Below are 21,329 nucleotides of genomic sequence, written 5' to 3'. Positions count from 1 at the left end.
TAAATACAGCTATCTTCTGCAGATTGCATTGAAATAAATACAACTGTCTTCATTAGATAGCACTTAACACAAATACAGCTGTCTTTAAACACAATACATTACAGTTATCTTCTGTAGATACAGCTGTAGATACAGCTGCCGTCAGTAAAAACACGTCTGTTTTTCAGTTACTGATGTATCGTTTGAAACATTTCATAATCCAGACAATAATGACATTAAAAGTGTTGCTGCCATGAGAACAGGAAAACGCAAGAAATCTAAAACAACAGGTTAGCCCGTGTAGAAAAGTAAGCATGGCCTGCACCAACTATCATTGGCAAGAAATGCCATGATCCAGTAGATGGTCCAATGTCAATATTTGTTTACGAACTTTCATATCTGGTCAGATTTTGGAGACAAATTAGTGAAAATTGGTATTTTGCACACTTTTCATTAATTGGTAATGTCAGAAATAATCGCTGCTGGATTTTGTTATTCATACTGCGTCAAGTATGATTGTGAGTGTAATTATGTATGTTGCTCGTTTGCCTGTAGGTAGTAAGTGCTTGAGTTATGTAAGTGAGTGAGTGAAGATTTCTAATTTGGGTTTTTTTGCGGCGAGAATAATTTTAAGTTAGGTGTGTTGCAGTTGTCCTTGATTCGTGTGCAACATTTTATTTATTTATTTTATTAATACGTGTTTTCTATTCATGTTGTACTTTGATTATATGTTTTATACACAATTTGGTCTTAGGGCCACGAGGTTATTTTTTAAATAAAATTGAATTGAATCACTCTTCCGGTGGTATATAATGTTTGATACTAAAATTTGCATTCAATAAATACAGTGTGTAACAAAGTAAAACATAAGTTTCCGTTAGCCTGTTGGGTGACAAGCATCGGCTTATGTTTATGGGCTCTTATTCGTAAACAAATGACATGTACTTGCCCATAGCATTTCTCACACATGGTCGTTAGTGTAGGTCATGTTAGCTAACCTGAAAAAGGTTGTTGTGAGACCCCTTAAGGTATTGAGGTTTTTTTACTGTAAATCAATACGATGAAAGGTGAAAAAATACCCTAAGTAACACCGTTTGTAAACAAACATAAATTACGGCAAACACTGCTGTTAACAGGCCAGTAGCCAGGATTTATTTGTGGATGCTGATTTTTAAAAAGTGACATTTTTTCTCAAAATTTGGACCTTTTTGGACTGGGAGCAAATTTGGACACTTTTGGACCAAAAAGACATAAAAATGCTTCTTTTTTTTTCGATCGCTACGTTCGCAAATGGGACTTTTTGGGTCAAAAAAGGGGACTTTTTGGGCCTTTGGCATGGGGGGGTGTATCGCACCCCTCGCACCCTCCCCTGGCTGCTAATCTAATTAGAAATACCATAAATGCTCACCTACGCAACCTCATTATTAGCCAATTATTGTGTCGAATTGTAAAATAGAATGAAATAAAGAAAGTAATTATTCACGCATGCAAGCATCATTTTAAACAAAAGTGTTGTCACGGTTGAATTCTAATTTACGGTCACCTCTCTCATATGAAATATATCAAATTTATATCAAATAATTGATTCAATCATGGTTGAGAAATTTCGTTTGCTAGTAAATTTTGAAGTTATTTGTTTACTTTCCTGATAACTTCCTCCGATATTAAAGTCCCATTCATTGATCCCAGCGAAAGTGCAAACAAAATTAAAATTGTTAATAAATTACTTAAAAGTGAAGGATAGGTCATTCAAATTGTCATTTGGTATTTTTGAAATAAAAGTTTAGCAAAAAAAACACGAAAAAAACAACAACAAAAAACAGAAGTGTTGAAGAAGTTAAAATACATGTACCTAATTTATATACTGTCAGTATATAAATTACAGATTCATGTAATTTTTTGCCTTAAATACTCGGCTTTCGGCTGAATAACTAGCAGGTTATGCTAGCACATCTATGACAATGACAAAGGTATCAAAATCTGAATTTTGATGATTTTTACGATCGTCCGGATGAACAAATCACTGAATGGGACTTTAATGGCAACTTAGCTAAAGTCTTCCATGCACAGGAATATAATGGGTTTCGAATCGAATAGGCAATACGGTATCTTTATTTGAAATACTCATTCCAGCAGAGGGAGTATGTGTTTCAAAATAATGAACCAGAGTTAATTCCATTAGTAAAACATCCTCCCTCAGTGGAAGACTTGGGTATGGTAGATTTTAAACGGAATATACGTTATAATATTGCAAAGTGTGTCTTGAAAAATGAATATTAAAATAAAAAAAATAAAAAAGAATAATAATAATAATACGCTCTTGTTTGCCTTTTTAAAATCTTTAAAGCCGAATATGATTCTGATCCAATTTGAATATTGACATACTTTCACAAACTTAATTTGAAACAAATTAGCAATAATTGTCTGGAAGGCTTTCTATCCAGCCAAAACCAAAATAATGAGGTATGAAGCATTTTTAATGGAAGTCGGTTTTCTGTGAGACTAACTCACAATCGCTTGATCACCAAATTAGAAATAACTTTAAATGCAATTCAGTTATTAAAAAAATTAAATTGGCGGGTGAACTACCTCCTTACGCAAATAAGTATGCACGATATCGCCATTGTGTAATGACACCTACTTTTTGAATTGGACTTTTTGGGCGTTTTCAAAGTTTGAGCACGTTCCGTGTGGTCTGAGTACTTTTTCATTTTCAAAGTTGTCGCCGTCTACTTCGACGGCAGCTTTACGATTTGCTGCATGGTCGTGAAGGAGAGCAACCCCATGGATATAAAATGGCTTCAAATTTGCCCAGGATTTTAAGTTTTCTTGCTGTCGTCTGTTTTCTAAGATGCACGGGTAAGACATGTGTTCTTAAACTAGTCTTATCATCACGATCATTTTATATCTAAAATAAAGATAGCATTTCACTCTTTTATGGATTGCTTGTACGGAGATCACTCTTTTGAGAGTGAATTGCAATCCTTATTCACTCTTTACAGAGTGAAATTTACTAAACTTTTTACTACATTAGAGTGATCACTCTAGGCAATCTTTTTAGAGCAAAATGATCTCTTTTTCACTTTTTTTATATATACTTAGAAAGTAGAGAACCCGAGGTCGAGAATAGCACTAGAGAGCACGCTAAGCCGAAAAGTTGACAATTTGCCCAATTTCAAACAAGTTTCCATATATCGGACCATTATGGTGTAAAGATGCAATTTTTCCCGCAATTGCTTTGCGCGCATTTTTTTCAGGGCTTATTTTCGATGTCTTTGGCTTTATAGTGCGCATGAATTTTCACCTCCCCCATCCACTTTCCCGGGGCCTGTGCCAGCTTTTGGCGGGGCTTATGTTACAAAAGTATCGCAACTTGCAAGTGGGCTTTGGATGGCAGGGAATGATGAACCAAAACTCACAATTAAGGCTAATAAAATGCCCAAAATCTTTCTTTCACTTTTTTTTTACACCAGAGAGTAGGTAACCCAAGGTCGAGACTAGCACCTGAGGGTATACTGAGCCAAAAAGCTGGCCCATTTTCAAACCTATTTCCTTTTAGCGGACCATTTTGGTGTAAACGTATAATTTTCTCGCGATTGCTTTCGGTGTGATTTTGTTTTCAGAGTGTAGCTAGGCACTAGGCATGTCTTTGATGACTCCATTGAGCCTGAATTTTCACCTTTCCCCGGGCGCGCGGGTGGGCCTGTCTCTGACAGCTTTTGGCGAGGCTTATGTTACAAAAGTATTGCAACTTGTAAGAGGCTTTTTTACGATGGAAGACAGGTAAAAATGAACCAAAACTTGAAATTCAGGTTGTGGAAATGCCGAAAAATCAAAGAAAATATGTAAGCGGGGACGTATAATACATGGATTTAGTCAACTTAATTGTAACAAGAATGAATAAAATAATCGCTTATTGAATTTTAATTGCAGCTCTTCAATATCTCTTCACTGCTCCGGAATATACTGTTGGAGAAGTCGGGACAACATACGTGGTGATCCTTCAAAGAACGGCAGATATCCCGGGCGATACAGTAGAGACGTCAGTTGAGTCGACTATTGGTAAGTCATTCAGAGGCGTGCGTATCAGCTGAGACTAGCGGCTTGGAATGCCTCGGATTTTTTTCTTGTTCCCCGCGAAATTGGCGTTTTATTTTTTTTTGATATATTTTTTTTTGTCACCATATGTTGGCCATAGGTTAATGTACGATTTCTGTCAAATTTCAATTTTGTTATTCTTTACCCAAAGTGCTGAAATATTATTAATTATAACTGCCAAGGGTTTATGTCCAATTTATATCAAGCCAAAATAACGAGCTCTAAGTGAAAGAAACCCCATTGGCTATTTTAGCCATTCTAATCGTCACATAAAAGTGTAATAATTATGTATTTCTTATTTTCCTATGTAGTTTTAGATGTGCAGTGCTCCCAAGATTGCCCCGCGATGTCTGGTGCCGATTTAGCTAGACAAGGATCAGACTTCACGATAACCACCAGAAGCATATTGTTTGAGGCCAATGTGTTGCAGAAAGCAGTAGAGATCACAATACTCGATGATGGCATTAGTGAACAGCGAGAATATTTTTGTCTTTCGGTGTCAGATGATACTATGCGTGGTAGTCAATGGTCAACCCGAGTTATTATTCCGTGGAATGGGGGTAAGTTAATGGTCAACCCGAGTTATTATTCCATGGAATGGGGGTAAGTCTTTGGTCAACCCGAGTTATTATTCCATGGAATGGGGGTAAGTCAGTGGTCAACCCGAGTTATTATTCCCATGGAATGGGGGTATACTTAATGGTCAACCAGAGTTATTATTCCATAGAATGGGGGTAAGTTAATGGTCAACCCGAGTTATTATTCCATGGAATGGGGGTAAGTCAATGGTCAACCCGAGTTATTATTCCATGGAATGGGGGTAAGTTAATGGTCAACCAGAGTTATTATTCCATGGAATGGGAGTGATTCAATGATCAACCCTAGTTCCAGTAACTGTAACTCAGTAATCTTTGTTTAACATTATGACATTATCTTCGGGCCCAGCAAATGTCAGTATGTTGAAGGATAGGACCGAAGACATGCAGACAGGTCTATGATTAACCCGAGTTATTATTCCATGGAATGGTGGTAATTTAGTGATCAACCCGAGTTATTATTCCATTGGCGGTAGAAATTTTCAAGACAGCGATGTAGAACAGAAACCTATCATATTATTAAGATCATATTGATCGCGTTATAAAAATAAAATGGTCTACATTACACGAAAAAAGCGTTAATGGGAATATTCCATTTGTTTTAGGTTGATTAGTATTGCGATAGTGAAAGCATCCTAGTGGTATTCGTAGGTAACATTGGGTTTTGATGTCACATTTACTATCACACGTCCTGGATTTATTTTTCAAGATTAGTAATGGCACTTTTGGTTCCTATAAGGCCATCAATCAATGGGCAAAAGGAAAAAATTGTGGAGACATTTTTATTTTGGACTTTTATTTTTGGCCCGTGGACACTTTTGGTTGGATTCGACCAGCTATACATTGGTACCAAATATAATGGTATATCACGTTAATAATTGAAAATTTGGGGGGATACTACACCCCTTTAGTAGTCCGTATTACAAAATATGACTCAGTAGTTCTTGGGTTAATAGTGCGCTTTGAAAATAAAAATGTGCAGCCGTGCAGTTTTTCATTGGTTTCTTCTGGCCCGACGAATTAAAAAGGTTCCCTTTATACCCATGCTTTAGATGGATGAGGATGACACTCTTATCATCAATAACAGATGAATAAAATACATTCACATCTTTCCTGGTCAAATAAAAAAACACCAAAGATTCAAAATGTTTGGCTCTTGTTTCCTATGTATTAATTACTTAATATATGGTGTGACTGGCTGCAAAATGTTAAAATTTATAATAGAAAAGTGAGTCGCAAATCGCCATTTGCCACTTAGTTTTCTTAGTTGTCTAGAAATACTGGAATGTTCAATATTGCACACTTACGTTAGAGTGAGGGGGTCAGCCTCCTAACGAAAGGACTTTCGTTTATAGGACTTCATCGAACTTTGGGTTGTTCCCTTAGGGACAGGGCTAATACAGAAGATGTTAAAAGGGCCATGTACTGCTTCTTTTCCATGGGCCCCGGAAGCTCTGCGCCCATGGGGAGGGGTGTGAAGAATAGTATATTCAACAAAAAATATACTGCAAGAAATGGTGTATTAGCATGATTAATTTAGGCAGAGTTTATGGTAGGCATGTGGTATGAAGTGAACATGCAATTAAGGAGGGAATTGTTGTGTTATTCAAGGTATTCGCATAGTTAGTGATTTGAGGGAAATCCTCGAAAAGGAAGTTGAAAAAACTCAAGTTCGTTCTTTGACGCTAGCATTTTCATCTTTCAGTTCTAATTCTGTGCTCTTTTCGTACTCAAACAGAACAGAATGACTACTATAACTCACCGTGACTATAACAGATTAAATTAACCACACCCACAGATCTTATGAAAGTTAGTTCACAACTCCAACAATTTTAAACAAAACAAAAAAAGTATGACTTGACACTCCTGTTAAAGCAGGCGTTGTTATTGAACAAGATTGTTACACGTTTGAATAATTTAGATTAAATCTTTCTTACAATGCATTAAATTAAATTAAACCCTTTTCATTGTTCTGTTTGTTGCATTTGGTGCAATTTTCCTCACCTTATTGTCACTCGAAGTTGGTAACTGCTCATGTAAATCTAATGCACGTGTTTACCTCAATACCGGACCTTATGTGCTGCATCATTAAAATTTATTTTGTACCAAACACGTTGACCGGTGTGCCCTACTTTGTCCGCATGACTTACCAGTAATTTTGAATAGTTCTAGACACTCACCTATTTCATATCGTTTGCCATGTAAACAATTAAAAATCAAAAGCAAGTTTGTTTATTCGTATTTAAATAAAACCTGGACATGAATATCCAAAACAGAGTACGGTTTGCGAAATGCCAAAATACAGAAAGGGTAAACAATCCAATGCAGGTCACGATACAATAGGGGGAAAGGACACGCAGTTAAGAACTATGATTATTAACGGAACAAATTGAAACAATAACATTACTTTATTTGTCACAAGCATTCTGGTCTGTATAGTCCGGGACTGGTTTCTTATTTGTTATTGTTGTGTTTCTTTGTTTTATTTTGTTTGTTTGTTTGTTTGGTTTTATTTTTGTTTTGTATGGTTTTTTTTTTTTTTGTTTTTTTGTTTTGTTTTGTTTTGTTTTGTTTTGTTTTGTTTATTTTTTTTGTTTTTGTTTTCTTATGTTGTTTTTTGACAAAAATACTTCATCATCATCATCATCATCATCAGCCGTATTCAGCCCACTGCAGGGCGAAAGCCTCCTCAAGTTGGCACCAAAGATTCCTGTCATTTGCTTTTGCCATCCACCTGATCCCTGTGAAACTTGTTATCTCATCCCTCCATCTGACTTTCTGTCTGCCTTGGTGTCTTGAGCCCAGCCAAGGCCTCCATTCTGTGACATTCTTTGTCCATCTATTATCTGTTGATCTTGCAAGATGGCCAGCCCAATGCCACTTCTTCATATTTATTGTGTGGATTATGTCTGTAACTTCTGTTTGGCTCCTGATCCATGCCACTGTTTTCCTGTCCCTTTTGGTGAAGCCCAGCATACATCTTTCCATGCTATGCTGTGCAGTTTTCAGTTTTTGCTCCATTCTCTTAGTAAATGACCATGTTTCAGCTCCATAGGTCATGGCTGGTAGTACACATTGGTTGAAAACCTTTCGTTTCAGACAAGTTGGCATCTTACTTCTCATGATGTCATTGAGCTTACCAAATACACACCAACCAGCCCTAGTCCTCCTTTTTACTTCATCCATGTGATTGTGAGTTATGTTGATTAGTTGTCCTAAGTACACAAAAATACTTGCCAAGTATCAAAGACCAATTTGTGGCTTTCTCTTCCCAACATTTCAGGCTGCATTCGACATTATTCAATCCCGGACGGAGGAACGACCACCGCCTCGCCGGGGTATATCTTACAGGCAAATGGATACATTGGTCCGTGGTCTATTGCAGATGCTGGAACAATAACACTCTCAATAACACCCCAGGAAACTACAGTAATGAATGCAGCTGGTACTATATCTGGAGACGGCAAAGATATAAGTATATTCCTAACAACAGCGGCTGATTTCGACAGTGCTACTATTAACTACTATGGAATACGTGAGTATTTATTGCCACAAAACCAGGAACATATCAAACATCTCACCAAACACATAAATAGAAAGTAAAATTAAACTTTTATGCTACTCAAATTTGGTACACTCACCGGAGTTCTTTTACTGGGACAACTGGCGTCTTCAGCGGATGCAACAACAAAATCTTCAGAGCAATAACATACATCCACTGAAGACGCCGGTTGACCCAGTGAAGGCGCTCCGGTGAGTGTACTAAATTTGAGTGACGTAGAAGTTTAATTTTGCCTTCTAAACATAAAAATGTTTTTAAATCATGATACACGTGTTATAAACGTGTTTTGGATTTTGTCAAAATGTTGTAATCTTCTTTTGTCACATAGAGTGCTCAATCCTTACGGAGAGCAAGATATACATAAAAAGAAGAAAATGTATAAATTTACTCCATGTTGATTCACTATAGTCTGTGTCGCCCTAAGAATAAAGGTTATGAAACATTTTATTCGAAAAAAACACTACAACAACATTTTCAAAATGTTGAAATGTTATTGTAAATTATTTTTGGAAAAACAGTGCTTTCACTTTTTCTATTATCACCTTTATTATTTGCGATGTCGAACCTAGGAAAATGATTTTGTTTTGTTTATTATTTTTGGCAAGCATTTTTGTAAACTGATATTGGCAACACTTAAATAACATTTATAAGTTTTGCTGCAAGTTCTCAAAAATGTTTTTGAATGTTTTTGAAATGTTTTATACACCCTTATCCTTAAATAACCTGACATATAAATTTGACCTGTTTATTTAAACAATTTCTGTAAAACGTTCTGTATTTGCTGGGTATTTGCTTCTAATTATTTTAATAAAGCCGTAGAGAGTAACAGATGACAGCAAATGTGTTTGTGATCATGTATTTGAATATATGGGTGGGTATCCAGGGTCCTTTGTAAATGTGATTATGAAGAAACAAAGCAAGGAATTCTGCCAATTACGCAACACTGCTCTCTTAAATTGGCCGATTGAAATATGTCAATCTTTTGACAATTGATGATATAGGAATCAATTTAAATAGATTAAAAAATATATTGAAATGTTTTTATTTTCACTCTAACTCTCTTTGTAGCCTGATTTCACTATCAAATCAAGTGTTACTCCTAATGTACTGCCAAATAACATGTGTTGCATATGTTTGAAATGAGATTTCAGCCTGTAGAGTGAACATTTTCAATCTTTTTTTTCAACTGGACATTAGAGATGAATTTGGAGAAAACCTTCTGATAATTACAAACACTCGCTGAGCAACAAGACCTTCCCTCTAAGCTTTTAATCCGATAAGCTGATTATCTATTTGTTTTTATGAATTGGAAGACATTCTTTGATGTATTACTGAGCTCAATCATCTGAAATTACTGGAGCGTGAACCACCCAGGCTGGTGGCTCAGCATAGTATTTTATTAACAGAAGGTTTTCTCCAAATTCGTTTCCTAATGAAAGGACTTGTCCTAATTTGGGACGGTAAAAGATACGTCTGCCCTTTTTCCTAAGAATAGAGTGTACGATTCATAATTGCATGCCAAATGGAATTATCTTCCAATAAGAGTGATTTGCCTATATTATAAAATAAATCTACTTCTCGTTTTACACTAAAGTCCATTAATTCGACACTCATCACTTTTCTTACTTTTCTGAATTACTCAGATCTGGATGATACCCACGCCGATACTCACGGAGGTACTGCGGGAGATGCGTCCTTTTTCAGCAAGAACGGTATCCCCAATTTGATAGCGGGTACAGAAGATACTACAACGGACTTTGTCGTGGCAGATATGACCAACATATTTGAGCTTTCTTACAGCTCCGGAACTATCACCCTGACACGAACAAGCCCATCTGCTGCGACTTTCTCAGTGACCGATGTCGATGCATACCCCATTGAGCATCTGTTTGTGTCTGCAGCACTGGATAAATATGCACTCTGGGAGATTTGTGGCTTAGGTATTGTAAATTTGTAAATCGTTAATTTTCAATACATATCATTTTGATAATGGAAGGTTGGAAGTTGAAGATATAGTCCGACGTTTTTTGTTTTGCCGCCGCTACAAGTTTGACGTTTTCAGTGTTTAGGTTTGTCCGATATGCTACGACAAAATTGTTGGACGCAACGGCAAAATGCAGACAACATGTCGGACTATTCACTGGCCTTTAGTAAACAAAAGTAGTTTTACCAGGGTAATTGCTAAGAGAATTGTCCTTTGGTGTTTGACTGTTTGTACCAAATAACCTACAATTCACCACTTGGCAATGACAACAATAACATGAATTTATTAATTTTCATGGACTTTGCCAAATGGTGAATTGTAGGTTATTGGGTATAAACAGTGGCACTAACAAATACATGAATTTAATAATTTTCTTGGCCATATCTTTGGGATTTTTTGAAGAAGAAACTCCCATATCATGTTTAGGTTTATTTGTATTTTTACAGAACCGAGGAAATTTTCAGTCACATCGTCACAAGCTTCGGGCTATACCAGTACCTTTGGTCCCGACAAAGTCACAGACGGCGTTCTGGATCCATACTCATGTTTTGTGTCAGGTAAAATAAAATTTCAGACAAAAATTAAATTATATGCTTCAATAGATAGTAAGGTATAGAGTTAAACTGAATTTAAACTCGATAGCTTTTGCAATAAAGAAGGACTATGGAAAGCAATCAGGTTCTATGGATACTGAAATCACTGTATGAAATATCACAGAGTGCCGTGAGAGTCAATGGAGAACTACCCGATTGGTTCCACACAAAAGTTGGTGTGAAGCAGGGTTGTATGATCTCGCCACAGCTTTTTAACATACTTCTGGAACTAGTTATATCCTCAGCACTAGAAAATGAAAACGCAGGAGCAGTTATCTCTGGCTTCAAAATAAACAATCTTAGATTTGCGGATGATATAGTTCTATATAGTAGCAGAATCATTAGAAGAACTCCAAACTCAGGTGAACAAAGCTCACAAAGAAAGCAGCAACTATGGACTCAAAATAAATATAGCCAAAATTCAAGTTCCAGCCATCACCAAATATAACCACAGACTGGATATTACAATTGGCGGAGATAAGCTGGAACAAGTAAAATCATTTGTGTATCTGGAGATAGGACATGTGAGGAAGATGTGAGGCACCGAATCAGCAAAGTAGGTGCAGTTCAAAGTCTCCACAGCATCTGGAAAGCAAAAGACATCAAGCACGACACCAAATTACAATTATACCAAACTCTTATCCTCTCTGTATTACTATATGGATTAGAAACCTGGACCCTCAAAAAGCAGGATTAATTGCTGGAGTCACCAGACTAGATAAAATACGCAACCAGGCTATTTCAGAAAGAAGACTCAAGTACTTTGGCCACATTAAAAGGATGGAGACAAACAGATATCCAAAGATAACCATTGAGGGCAAAACACATGGAAAGAGACCAAGAGGAAGACCAAGTAAAAGATGGCTGGAGTGTGCTAAAGCAGTTGGGCAAGCAAGAGGAATACTAACCCTAACAGAAATGAGCAGGCTAACAACCAACCGATCGAGTATAAATTCACCTTTACGATGTGTTTGGAGTTCCGATGAGTTCAATGACTTACGTCGTGTCGTAACTCTCTGTGAAACCCTGGCCCCGGCCCTTAGGGCCCGGCAATATTCTGTTCAGATCTACGTGACAATAACAACGTCGTGTCAGGCGAAAGTACTTCTTTGGTATCATCCTCTACAAGACAATTTATGATAGTCATTTAGCTAAAATCGTGATAAAATCGTTCTAATTGCTTCAATATATCCCATACGTTTCGATTTTACTTTCGCACAGAATTCGGGAAATTACATGAACTGCATAGTTTTTACAGACGAATATATTGCACAGAGTGATGTCTTAACTTCATTCTGAAGAAAAGAGCTCATAAATTCAAAAGTTATTATACATGTTTATGAGCGTAATATAATGTTTGCATCATTTCCAACAGATGCAGATACTAACGGTAATCACTGGCTTCAGATTGATCTTGGCAGAGAGTATGAAGTCAAGCAGATCAGTATATTCCCTGTGTCACTGGATGACGTACCATCTGGATTTGCCAACCGTAAGTATACGTAGACCTGTGTATCCCTGGTATAATGCAAGTTACACCTACAATGCAAACGTTTTTCTGTTTGACTTATCTATCATACAACGAGTAAATAAAAGGAAGCAGTCAGATGTGATGAGTTGCCAGTCTGAAGAAGCCACTAGTGTAGTGGTGAAACGTCACTAAAATGTAAGTAGTACAACATCATTTTTCACTGGAATTGTTCAAAACGAACCATGTTTACAGTTAAATCCAACATTCCAAATGATCTTGTTCAAAGATAGGCGCTCTCTTTGTTTACCTGAATCATATGTCAGGAGAAAGCAGTATAATTACTCAACACTGGTTACTCTTCGACCCCATTTAAGCACATACCTCCACAGATAATGTGCAAGTACAGAAAATGTTAATCCTATTAAATTATACTGAAAAAACAATCTCGATACTCTCATTTCGATATATTAATGAGGCCGGTCGAGTGCAGATCCGTCGGAACACGCTTTTCAATACGGAATAAATGCTAACCTCATCGTGACATCATCCAATCAGCAAAGTTCATTTAGGGATTCAATCATGTTTCACCGTTGTTCATCACTATACAAAGGTATAGGAGGAGTTGTTGAATTCAACAACTCCTCCTATACCTTTGTACAGGAGCCAACCGTTGTTAATCCGTGATGAATCCACACTTTTACTATAGCGTATACGCGAACGCGAGCGAGACTACGCGTTACGCGAGTGCGCGTAAAATTCGTCATGTTTGGAACCTGTGTGCGTATGCAAGCTTTACTAATTAAATTCAGTATTTTTCAGCGGCTAAACATTGCAGTTTTATTCTGTAGTTTTATCCCAGTTTTATTGCTGATTTTAGCAGAAAAATCATCGAAGTTTTTGGAAGGCTGAGTGGCAATGATTAACTGACATTCCTCATGAAATAATCATGTGAATTATACGATCTTTAGCTTCTTTTCGTTGTTGAAAGGATTCAATCATGTTTCACCGTTGTTCATCACCGTTTAACAACTCGCGTCCAGCGCGTCTGCGTGAAGTTTACTCCGCTCGGGCAGCTAAAGCTGCCCTCGCGAAGTAAACCACGCAGACGACGCGGCCGCATCGTTGTTAAACGGTGATGAACAACGGTGAAACATGATTGAATCCCTAATTGAAAAAGCGTTATCCGAAGCATCTGCAGTCTACTATTCTGTAATGGACATCTAATTCACTCGTGTTGTTCCTGATGAATGCAAAGGGCGATACCTGAAAATTTGCAGTAATGAAATATAGATTCTACGCCATTTAAGGGAACTGGAATGAGCGTTTTGAGCGTTTCGACAGTATTTTTTGTGGGACATGAGAGCACATCAGATTCTGAATACGAAGAATGTCTTTCTGATATCAAATAATTTTCATTTTATGAAATTCACGATACAATAAAAATTTTATGACAAATAATTATTAAAATTTGATATTTTTCAAATTTTTGAGATATAACAGTCCTCGAAGTAAATTTTATAAATTTAATGATATAGTCTTAAAGTGTATGTAGCTGGGAGAAAAGCCGACGATCAATTGAACATTTTGACCTTTCATATTGAACATATGGATTTTTTTCACAAAAATACCTAATTTTTTTGGGTGTTTTGGGAAAAAATCCATATCTTCAATACGAAAGGTCAACATTTTCAATTGATCGTCGGCTTTTCATCCCACCTACATACACTTTAAATATAAATCATCAGATTTATAAAGTTTACTTCGAGTACTGTTAAATATCAAAAATATCAATTTTTAATCATTTGCCATAAAATGTGTATTACATTGCGAATTTCAAAAATCAAAATTATTTGATATCAGAAGGACATTCTTCGTATTCAGAATGCAATTCGATATGTCTGATGTGCTCTAACGTCCCACAATAAATACTGTCCAAACGTTCATACCCATCCCTTAATCCCATTTTGTGTTTATTGTATTCCAAATTGTTTGCATATCTTTTGCTAATCAACTAATTCACTCGTTACACAATTATGACAATAGTCAACAAATTTGGAAGAAAAGAGATTTCAAAAACTTGACAAAGATTTTAATCTACGATATTGAAATTACTACTTTGTAATAACAGGCTAGAATGCTAACAGCAAAATTCATTAGACAAAAATTAGGCGTCAGGCTAACTATGCCACTTGCTGCTAAGAGTCTTTAAACGCCGATGGATATATAGATCGCAAACTTACATCATAGATTGGCCAGTTAATTTCTTCTGGCAAATTAGAAAATCAATAAGTATCATCAAAGTAATAATTCAAGGTCATATAAGCGCGTCAGTCGATTAAAATACATTTCAAGGTCATATAAATGCGTCAGTACAAAAGGCTACGATATTAACCCTCACATTCACCATGTTTACATCTCGTTTGGTCTAAGAAAAAGGCAACTGTGCTAGATTAGACAATATTTCAGAATTTCAAGCTTCTTGCGCATAATGTAAATCTGCGCAACTGGAAGACAAAAAGGGCAATATCTATTTGATCCTATTGCTTTTGTGAAATCGTTTTGACAACAACTATTTTGTGATGTATATGGTTAATGTATTATGTAACACATAATACATTAACCATATATATCACACTTAAGAAGTTGATGCAAGCTTTTTTTAACTTAATCCCCGTGAGCTAGACGAACAATTTGCATGTATTTCATTCATTGCTATGAATATAGTAACGATTTGAAAACGACAAACAAACTTCAAATCAGTCAAATTTTATGGCAGAAGTAACAATAATTTAATATTTTTGCTTTCAATGATCAAACAAATTGAATTGAACAAATTGATGACAGATTGTTTTTAAAAATCAGATAATACACTTTATCTCTTTCAGCGGAGTGGTTAGACAATGCCCTTGTCTACGTCGGTTCATGTCGGTCAAATGACATTACCAGTAATCATGAGTGTAGTGCCGACATTGGCGATGTTGCCGACGTTGCAGGAGGTACTCAAGTTCAAATTATCGAAGTAACATGCACTGGAACTAATGTTTATGGCCAGTATGTTTATATTGTGCCTCAAACGGATACAAACCAGTTTGCATTGTGTGATGTTATGGTGTATGGATCAGAAGGTATGCTTAGAATAATATTATTATGCTTAATAATATTGACTGTGATTACAATAACATTATAACCCGTAATATAAGCCTTTTCAAAATGATCTAATTCTATAAACGATTAGTCTCACCTAGTACCCTATCCTGTAAAAATGTGTCGTTTATGATGAATACTGTCGGAAAATTGTGGAGTAATTTTACTGGACTAAAATCTTCCTTAAGTCCTCTGTAATACTATACGTCAGACAGAATCTTATTTTTCTAACGGAAAGTTAAAATGTTCTGCAAAAATATCACGTCTAACAGATCATGGGTTCAATCAACTCTAAATTCAACCCACTGGTTGTTCTTTCAACTAGTCAATTTTAGTGAAAATCACGTTTTTGGCTATTGAACTGAAGTGGGTGACCTTTGACCGGAAATGATCATGTGACATTTGTGGCACCACCCAATGGTCCTAGTGAACAACTGTGGTCAACATGGCTCAAAGCATATGGCTACGATTGTTGATTTAAGGTATTTGGTTACATACCGGAAATGACCCCTTAATGACCTTTGACCCCAATTCTGTGTACAACTTTTAGAAACTGGTTATAGACCATGCATGTGTGCAAGTGACGTCACGCTGCTATGTAATATGGGGAAGGAGAAGCATTTTAAGTGAAAAACACGTTTTTGGCCATAATGACCTTGACATGACCTTTGCGCCAAACATTTTCACGTGACATTTGTGGCACCCCTAATGGACCTAGGGACCAAATTTGGTCAAAATTGGCAAACGCATATTGCTACGATGGCTCACTATATGATTGATAGAAGAAAGAACCTGACAGTTTTTATTACCTTAGCCAAATAGCGTTTGGCTAAGGTAATAAAAACTGTTTCCAGACTCTTTACTTAAAATTTGTATTTATGCATGCTTTAAAATAACTTTTCTATATTAGTTCCTGCGGATATGGCCACGAAAGTGTTCTTTACAGAGGAATCGATTGAAATCGCTGAAAACGACTTAACGGGCATAGTAACCTTACCAATAACACGGACAGGGGATGGGAGAACCTGTACATATCTGGGTAAGTATGTACTGAATGCAAACCACAAATACTCACATCCTGCCCGCACATCACATCTTTACACTGGTATATATATTTCAAAAGTAAATATATCATGTTATTTGGACGGTAAATATAAACATATCAGGCTCACTATAATACATTTGGTAAGCATACCCCACCCACCCCACACTCCCCCACCCAGCCAGCAAATATACATGTGGTTTGTGGTATTCCTCTGTACATGTACTCCACTGTCAGCAAGGACAATATCGAGGTAAACTTTCTTGACTCTGGATGCTCCCACAAAATAAATTATTAATATCATCCCACATCTAACAACACTCCCACACATCACGACTTGCACCTCCCACCCCACTCCACACCCACGGACATTGTACATCCCACACCCCTTCCAATATACATCCAGACTCTGAATGCTCACCGAATAAATTAACCTCATTTTGTTGTCCCACATCTACACCCTCCCCTACACCCCCCCCCCACACACACACCCCCACCCACATACTCACACATGATCTAAGTCTTGTTCTAATAATTATGTTAGCATCAAGATCATTGAAATCTATCACGAATGACAAAAAAAACGCACCTAATCGAGTAGGGACACAATCGTAATGATCACCGACTATAATGACCATTTGATGTCTTTGGATCAGAGAAATGTTAATATTCAATCATTCAAATCTGAACATACACAAAAAAGTACACGATAAATATAGTAGTTAAACATATTTGTAACGTTAAATCATACAGTCAATGACAGTTCTTATTTTTGTTTCATAGACTATTACACCGACAATTCTGGCGGAGACTTCACACAAGTATTGCCGAGTTCAGCGAGAGCGGTCAAGATCAGTGGAACTACTGACACCCAATCCAGAACGATCACAGTCACTCTTGCTAATGATGACATGTGTGAATCAACCGAAAGCTATGGTGTCTATTTGACGAATGTTGAAGGAGGTCGGTTGGGAGATCAATGCTCTGCTACTTTCCAGCTGACTGATGATGACGGTAGATGAAAACGCATTTTATTATTTGAAACCTAAGTATTTATGTTTGTGTTTGTCAGTGGATATTGTGTAGGTGTGTGGGTGGGGTGTATAAATAAGTATTCTTGTATTGACCTGTGTTCGCGTTGGAAAATTTGAAGCTGTTCTCCTATTTTTAATGTCGTACCAGTGAAGTGCACTTCCCTGGTCGTACCTACATCAAAATATTGATATATAAATAAAAATTCGCGTTACATTTGCAGATTGGCATGGAAGATCTCTTTAGCATGCACTGGGCCATTGCAATTTAAGGTATATTTTAAAATACCTTAAATTGCAGACTAAGAGAAGACGCCATTTTCGACGATTTTCATACATCATTTGACCTATTTCAGATGAGATTATTCGTATGTATAATGTATATGGAACGTTTACAATATATGTTCTTGATTAAAGAGTTTAACTTCAACACTACACTATATTTCGCTCACCTGGAACGTTTTCACTAGTTCGACTAGCGTCTTCAGCAGATGGTGATGCTGTGATGATATCTTGTCTACGATCGGGATATCCTTCACTGATGACGTCATATGATTGACAGAATGACGTCATAGGATGTTACGATGTTACGATGTAGTGCCGCCCCCGGCATCAGCAGGTTGTCACAGATAGGGTATATTTCGAGTCCTTTGTCACGATTCAGTCTCGGTTTCTGAGTTCTTATGTATATAGCTTCCAGAACTCTGCAGGAATACTCTTTTTGTTCCCGTTCTAGAACTTTTAAATTTTCCCAGTCAATCTGGTGTCCTTTTGATCTACAACGTGCTCCCTGCCTGCTGATATGGAACTGCCGGCCGTGGATTTGTGTTCACTGATCCTTTTCTCTAGCTTCCTGGCAGATTCGCCGATAAAACTTGCATCACAATCAGCGCAGGTGATCTCATACACAATACCAGATTGTTTAATGGGGTCTGTCTTGTCTTTTGGGGCTACCAAAAGCACTCCTAAGCGTATTTTGTGGTTTGAAATTGGTAGAACATACTGCAGTTACTGTCCGTTTTCCTATACACAATACACAGTGCTCTCACCATTGAGCTGTGACCTGTACAAATCGTGCCATGTTAGAAGAATAGGCATTCGTCTAGTTAACGTCAATGTGTGAAAAATAACCGGCCAATATTAAAAGTACTCTCAAAAACTTCTAGCAAATATATTCCTCTAACATGACCTAAAATTACAGCTAGGTTAGATGCTCAGAAATATTCGTACTTTGGTAAAATAGTGAGTGAGGGCAAGACATAGCTAGCCAACGTCCCGTGTTAATTGAATGGAGATTTGACCGAAAATTTTGGTAAACGGACCGCTCACTTCTGAAGAATGCCACACGAAAACGGTACAAGCTACATTTAAAGTACTCTCTGTTCGATCATCATGATGAGTTTCTTACATAGTATGCCGAAATTGGGTACTGTAGGTGGTTGACAAAGGGTCGTACTTCGCTGATGAGTAAGTGACAGTGAACATGAAATTCAGCGCCCATAACCCAAGTTAGTAGCTAGTTAGTGGAGGCCGTCACGGGACTGATTATTGATTATTGAAGTGCCTTATTAATAGATACGCACGATTTAGGGCATGAAAAAAACCCGGGACACTTTTGGAGACATCATCATCATCATCATCATCATCATCATCATCATCATCATCATCATCATCATCATCATCATCATCATCACTTTCTAAATTTTTTCTAAACAACATACTGTTTTAATAAGATTTTTTTCTTAAAATGCATTTAACTATAATTATTGTTTAGAGCGTGGTGAAATAAAACATCACGATTTTCATTACAAAACAAATATAATGCATAAGAAATCATTTGTTTTAGAGCGTGATGATGAAATAAAACATCACGGTTTTCATCACGAAACAAAGTAATACATAAGAAATCAATTTTTCGTGAGTGATGAAATAAAACATCATGATTTTCATCACGAAACAAAGTAATACATAAGAAATCGTTTGTTTTAGAGCGTGATGAAATAAAACATCACGATTTTCATCACAAAACAAAGTAATAGGCCTACAAAAGAAATACTTTTTTCGAGAGTGATTAAATAAAACATCACGATTTTCATCACGGAACAAAGTAATACATAAGACATCGTTTGTTTGATTGCAATCAACCGCGACAGTTCGTCTCACACACATAACAATGCACTGCGATCAAATAGGAGCGTGTTTATAGTGAGCCAGATTATGCGGTATTTAGCTGGACTGCCACGCAGTCTATATTTGTTTATGTTTTACTAACCATTGCAAATCTAGACTACGCGGTAGTTTAGCTAAATAACGGAAAGCTTGTCTCACTATAAACACGCTCTAGGTTGATGACAACATTTGATTGAATGGACTGCACTGCGACATGATTACGGTGCACCGGTTCAAATCCTTTGTTTGGAGCCAATCAATAATTTCACGTACAGCCTCTATGCAAATTAGAGTTTACACGCGCTGCAGCTGGGGTAATCGACCGAAGCTGGTTGTCGTTAGTGATCGAATGCATGAGCTTATTTGCTTTACTGAATCGATTTACTGGATTAATATCCTGTTAACTGGGTTTAATGCCACAAAGGTCGAATCGGGCTTGCCATGGACCATAAGTGCATCATGAACTCCCGCAGTCCTAAACGCTCTGCGTAACTTCTCAGAAAGGCCTTCTATGTAAGGCAAGGTGACAAAATCTTTATTGGCCGTCTCCGAGTCCGGGTTCTGAGAAGAGCTGTCTTTTTCATTGATCTGTCACAACAGTTTCCGCGCGATGAAGTAGCGTTCTCACAACACTGAGTTTATGTGGTGAGATGAGAAGTTCAAGTATTGCTCTGTATGAGTAGGTTTTCTGTACACTTTGACTTTGAGAGTTCCGTCTTGTTGGCGACACACTTAAGCCATTCTGTCTATCATATGACGTCATCAGGATCAGGATATCCTGATCGTAGACAAGATATCATCACAGCATCACCATCTGCTGAAGACGCTAGTCGGACTAGTGAAACGTTCCAGGTGAGCGAAATATAGTGTAGTGTTGAAGTTAAACTATTTAATCATTTTATCTACCACTATATCCACTATATCCACTCGTATAATCTATGTTCTTGTTTTCATGTCACCTTGCAGCTGTAACGTACTCCGTTGTAACTGACGTGACTACACTCATTGAAGGCGGATCATTTGAGATTCCTGTAACACGAAGTGGGTCTGGTCTGATGCAAGCTGGGAGCGCAAGTATGTGTTAAACACTTTACCCACCCATCCGGAATCGCTTACATAAATATATTATTATAAGCTCACGATTTACCGATATGGCTATAAGTTAAGGCGTGTATGAGAAATAAGTTTGATTTAGTTCTTTTAGACACCCTTTTCCAGTCAATCTGTCAAAACATGCTTAAATAGTTCCTACTCTAAAAATCTACATTTTATGTACAAATGATCTGTACCCGATTCTCAACTTTAGGGACCTTTTAAAACGTTTTTTGCGGATTAGCATGCTTGATAAACTGCCATTACCAACCGTTTACAATCAAAATAAGTCCCATTAATTGCTCACCTTTATTCCAAGTTAGATCCCTAATCTCCCTCAAATCCTCAAATTCTACTTTTGATGCATAGCCACTGAACGCGCTACGCGCTATTATAGATTACAATATAGCCTACATAATCTTATACAGTGTCATTTTCAGAAACCTTTTGATTTCTTCCTGTAATTTCCGAAGTATTATCTAGCTTAAGATCAAAGAGGCCAGCGAAGAAAAACACCTTCTCCTGAGAAAGAAGACAAAAATAATGGTTGTAGACAGAGAGCGGAAAA

At 37.0% G+C, this 21,329-nt stretch overlaps 1 protein-coding gene across 1 annotated transcript in view; it reads left to right on the top strand.

The window, feature by feature from the left end:
- Window positions 1–232: 232 nt before the first annotated feature.
- LOC140154143 (uncharacterized) overlaps window positions 233–21,329 on the top strand; it is a 32,455-nt gene continuing 11,358 nt past the window's right edge. The window contains exons 1-11 of the mRNA XM_072176749.1: window positions 233–269; window positions 3,913–4,041; window positions 4,389–4,637; window positions 7,957–8,208; window positions 9,879–10,175; window positions 10,666–10,776; window positions 12,188–12,304; window positions 15,169–15,408; window positions 16,338–16,466; window positions 17,253–17,483; window positions 20,636–20,743. Coding sequence (XP_072032850.1) covers window positions 233–269; window positions 3,913–4,041; window positions 4,389–4,637; window positions 7,957–8,208; window positions 9,879–10,175; window positions 10,666–10,776; window positions 12,188–12,304; window positions 15,169–15,408; window positions 16,338–16,466; window positions 17,253–17,483; window positions 20,636–20,743 — 1,900 coding nt within the window. The remainder of the gene's footprint in view (window positions 270–3,912; window positions 4,042–4,388; window positions 4,638–7,956; window positions 8,209–9,878; window positions 10,176–10,665; window positions 10,777–12,187; window positions 12,305–15,168; window positions 15,409–16,337; window positions 16,467–17,252; window positions 17,484–20,635; window positions 20,744–21,329) is intronic.

The sequence above is a fragment of the Amphiura filiformis genome, chromosome 6 (genome assembly GCF_039555335.1).
Source record: "Amphiura filiformis chromosome 6, Afil_fr2py, whole genome shotgun sequence".
Classification (NCBI taxonomy): Eukaryota; Metazoa; Echinodermata; class Ophiuroidea; order Amphilepidida; family Amphiuridae; genus Amphiura; species Amphiura filiformis.
This window is presented reverse-complemented; position numbering and strand designations above follow the sequence as displayed.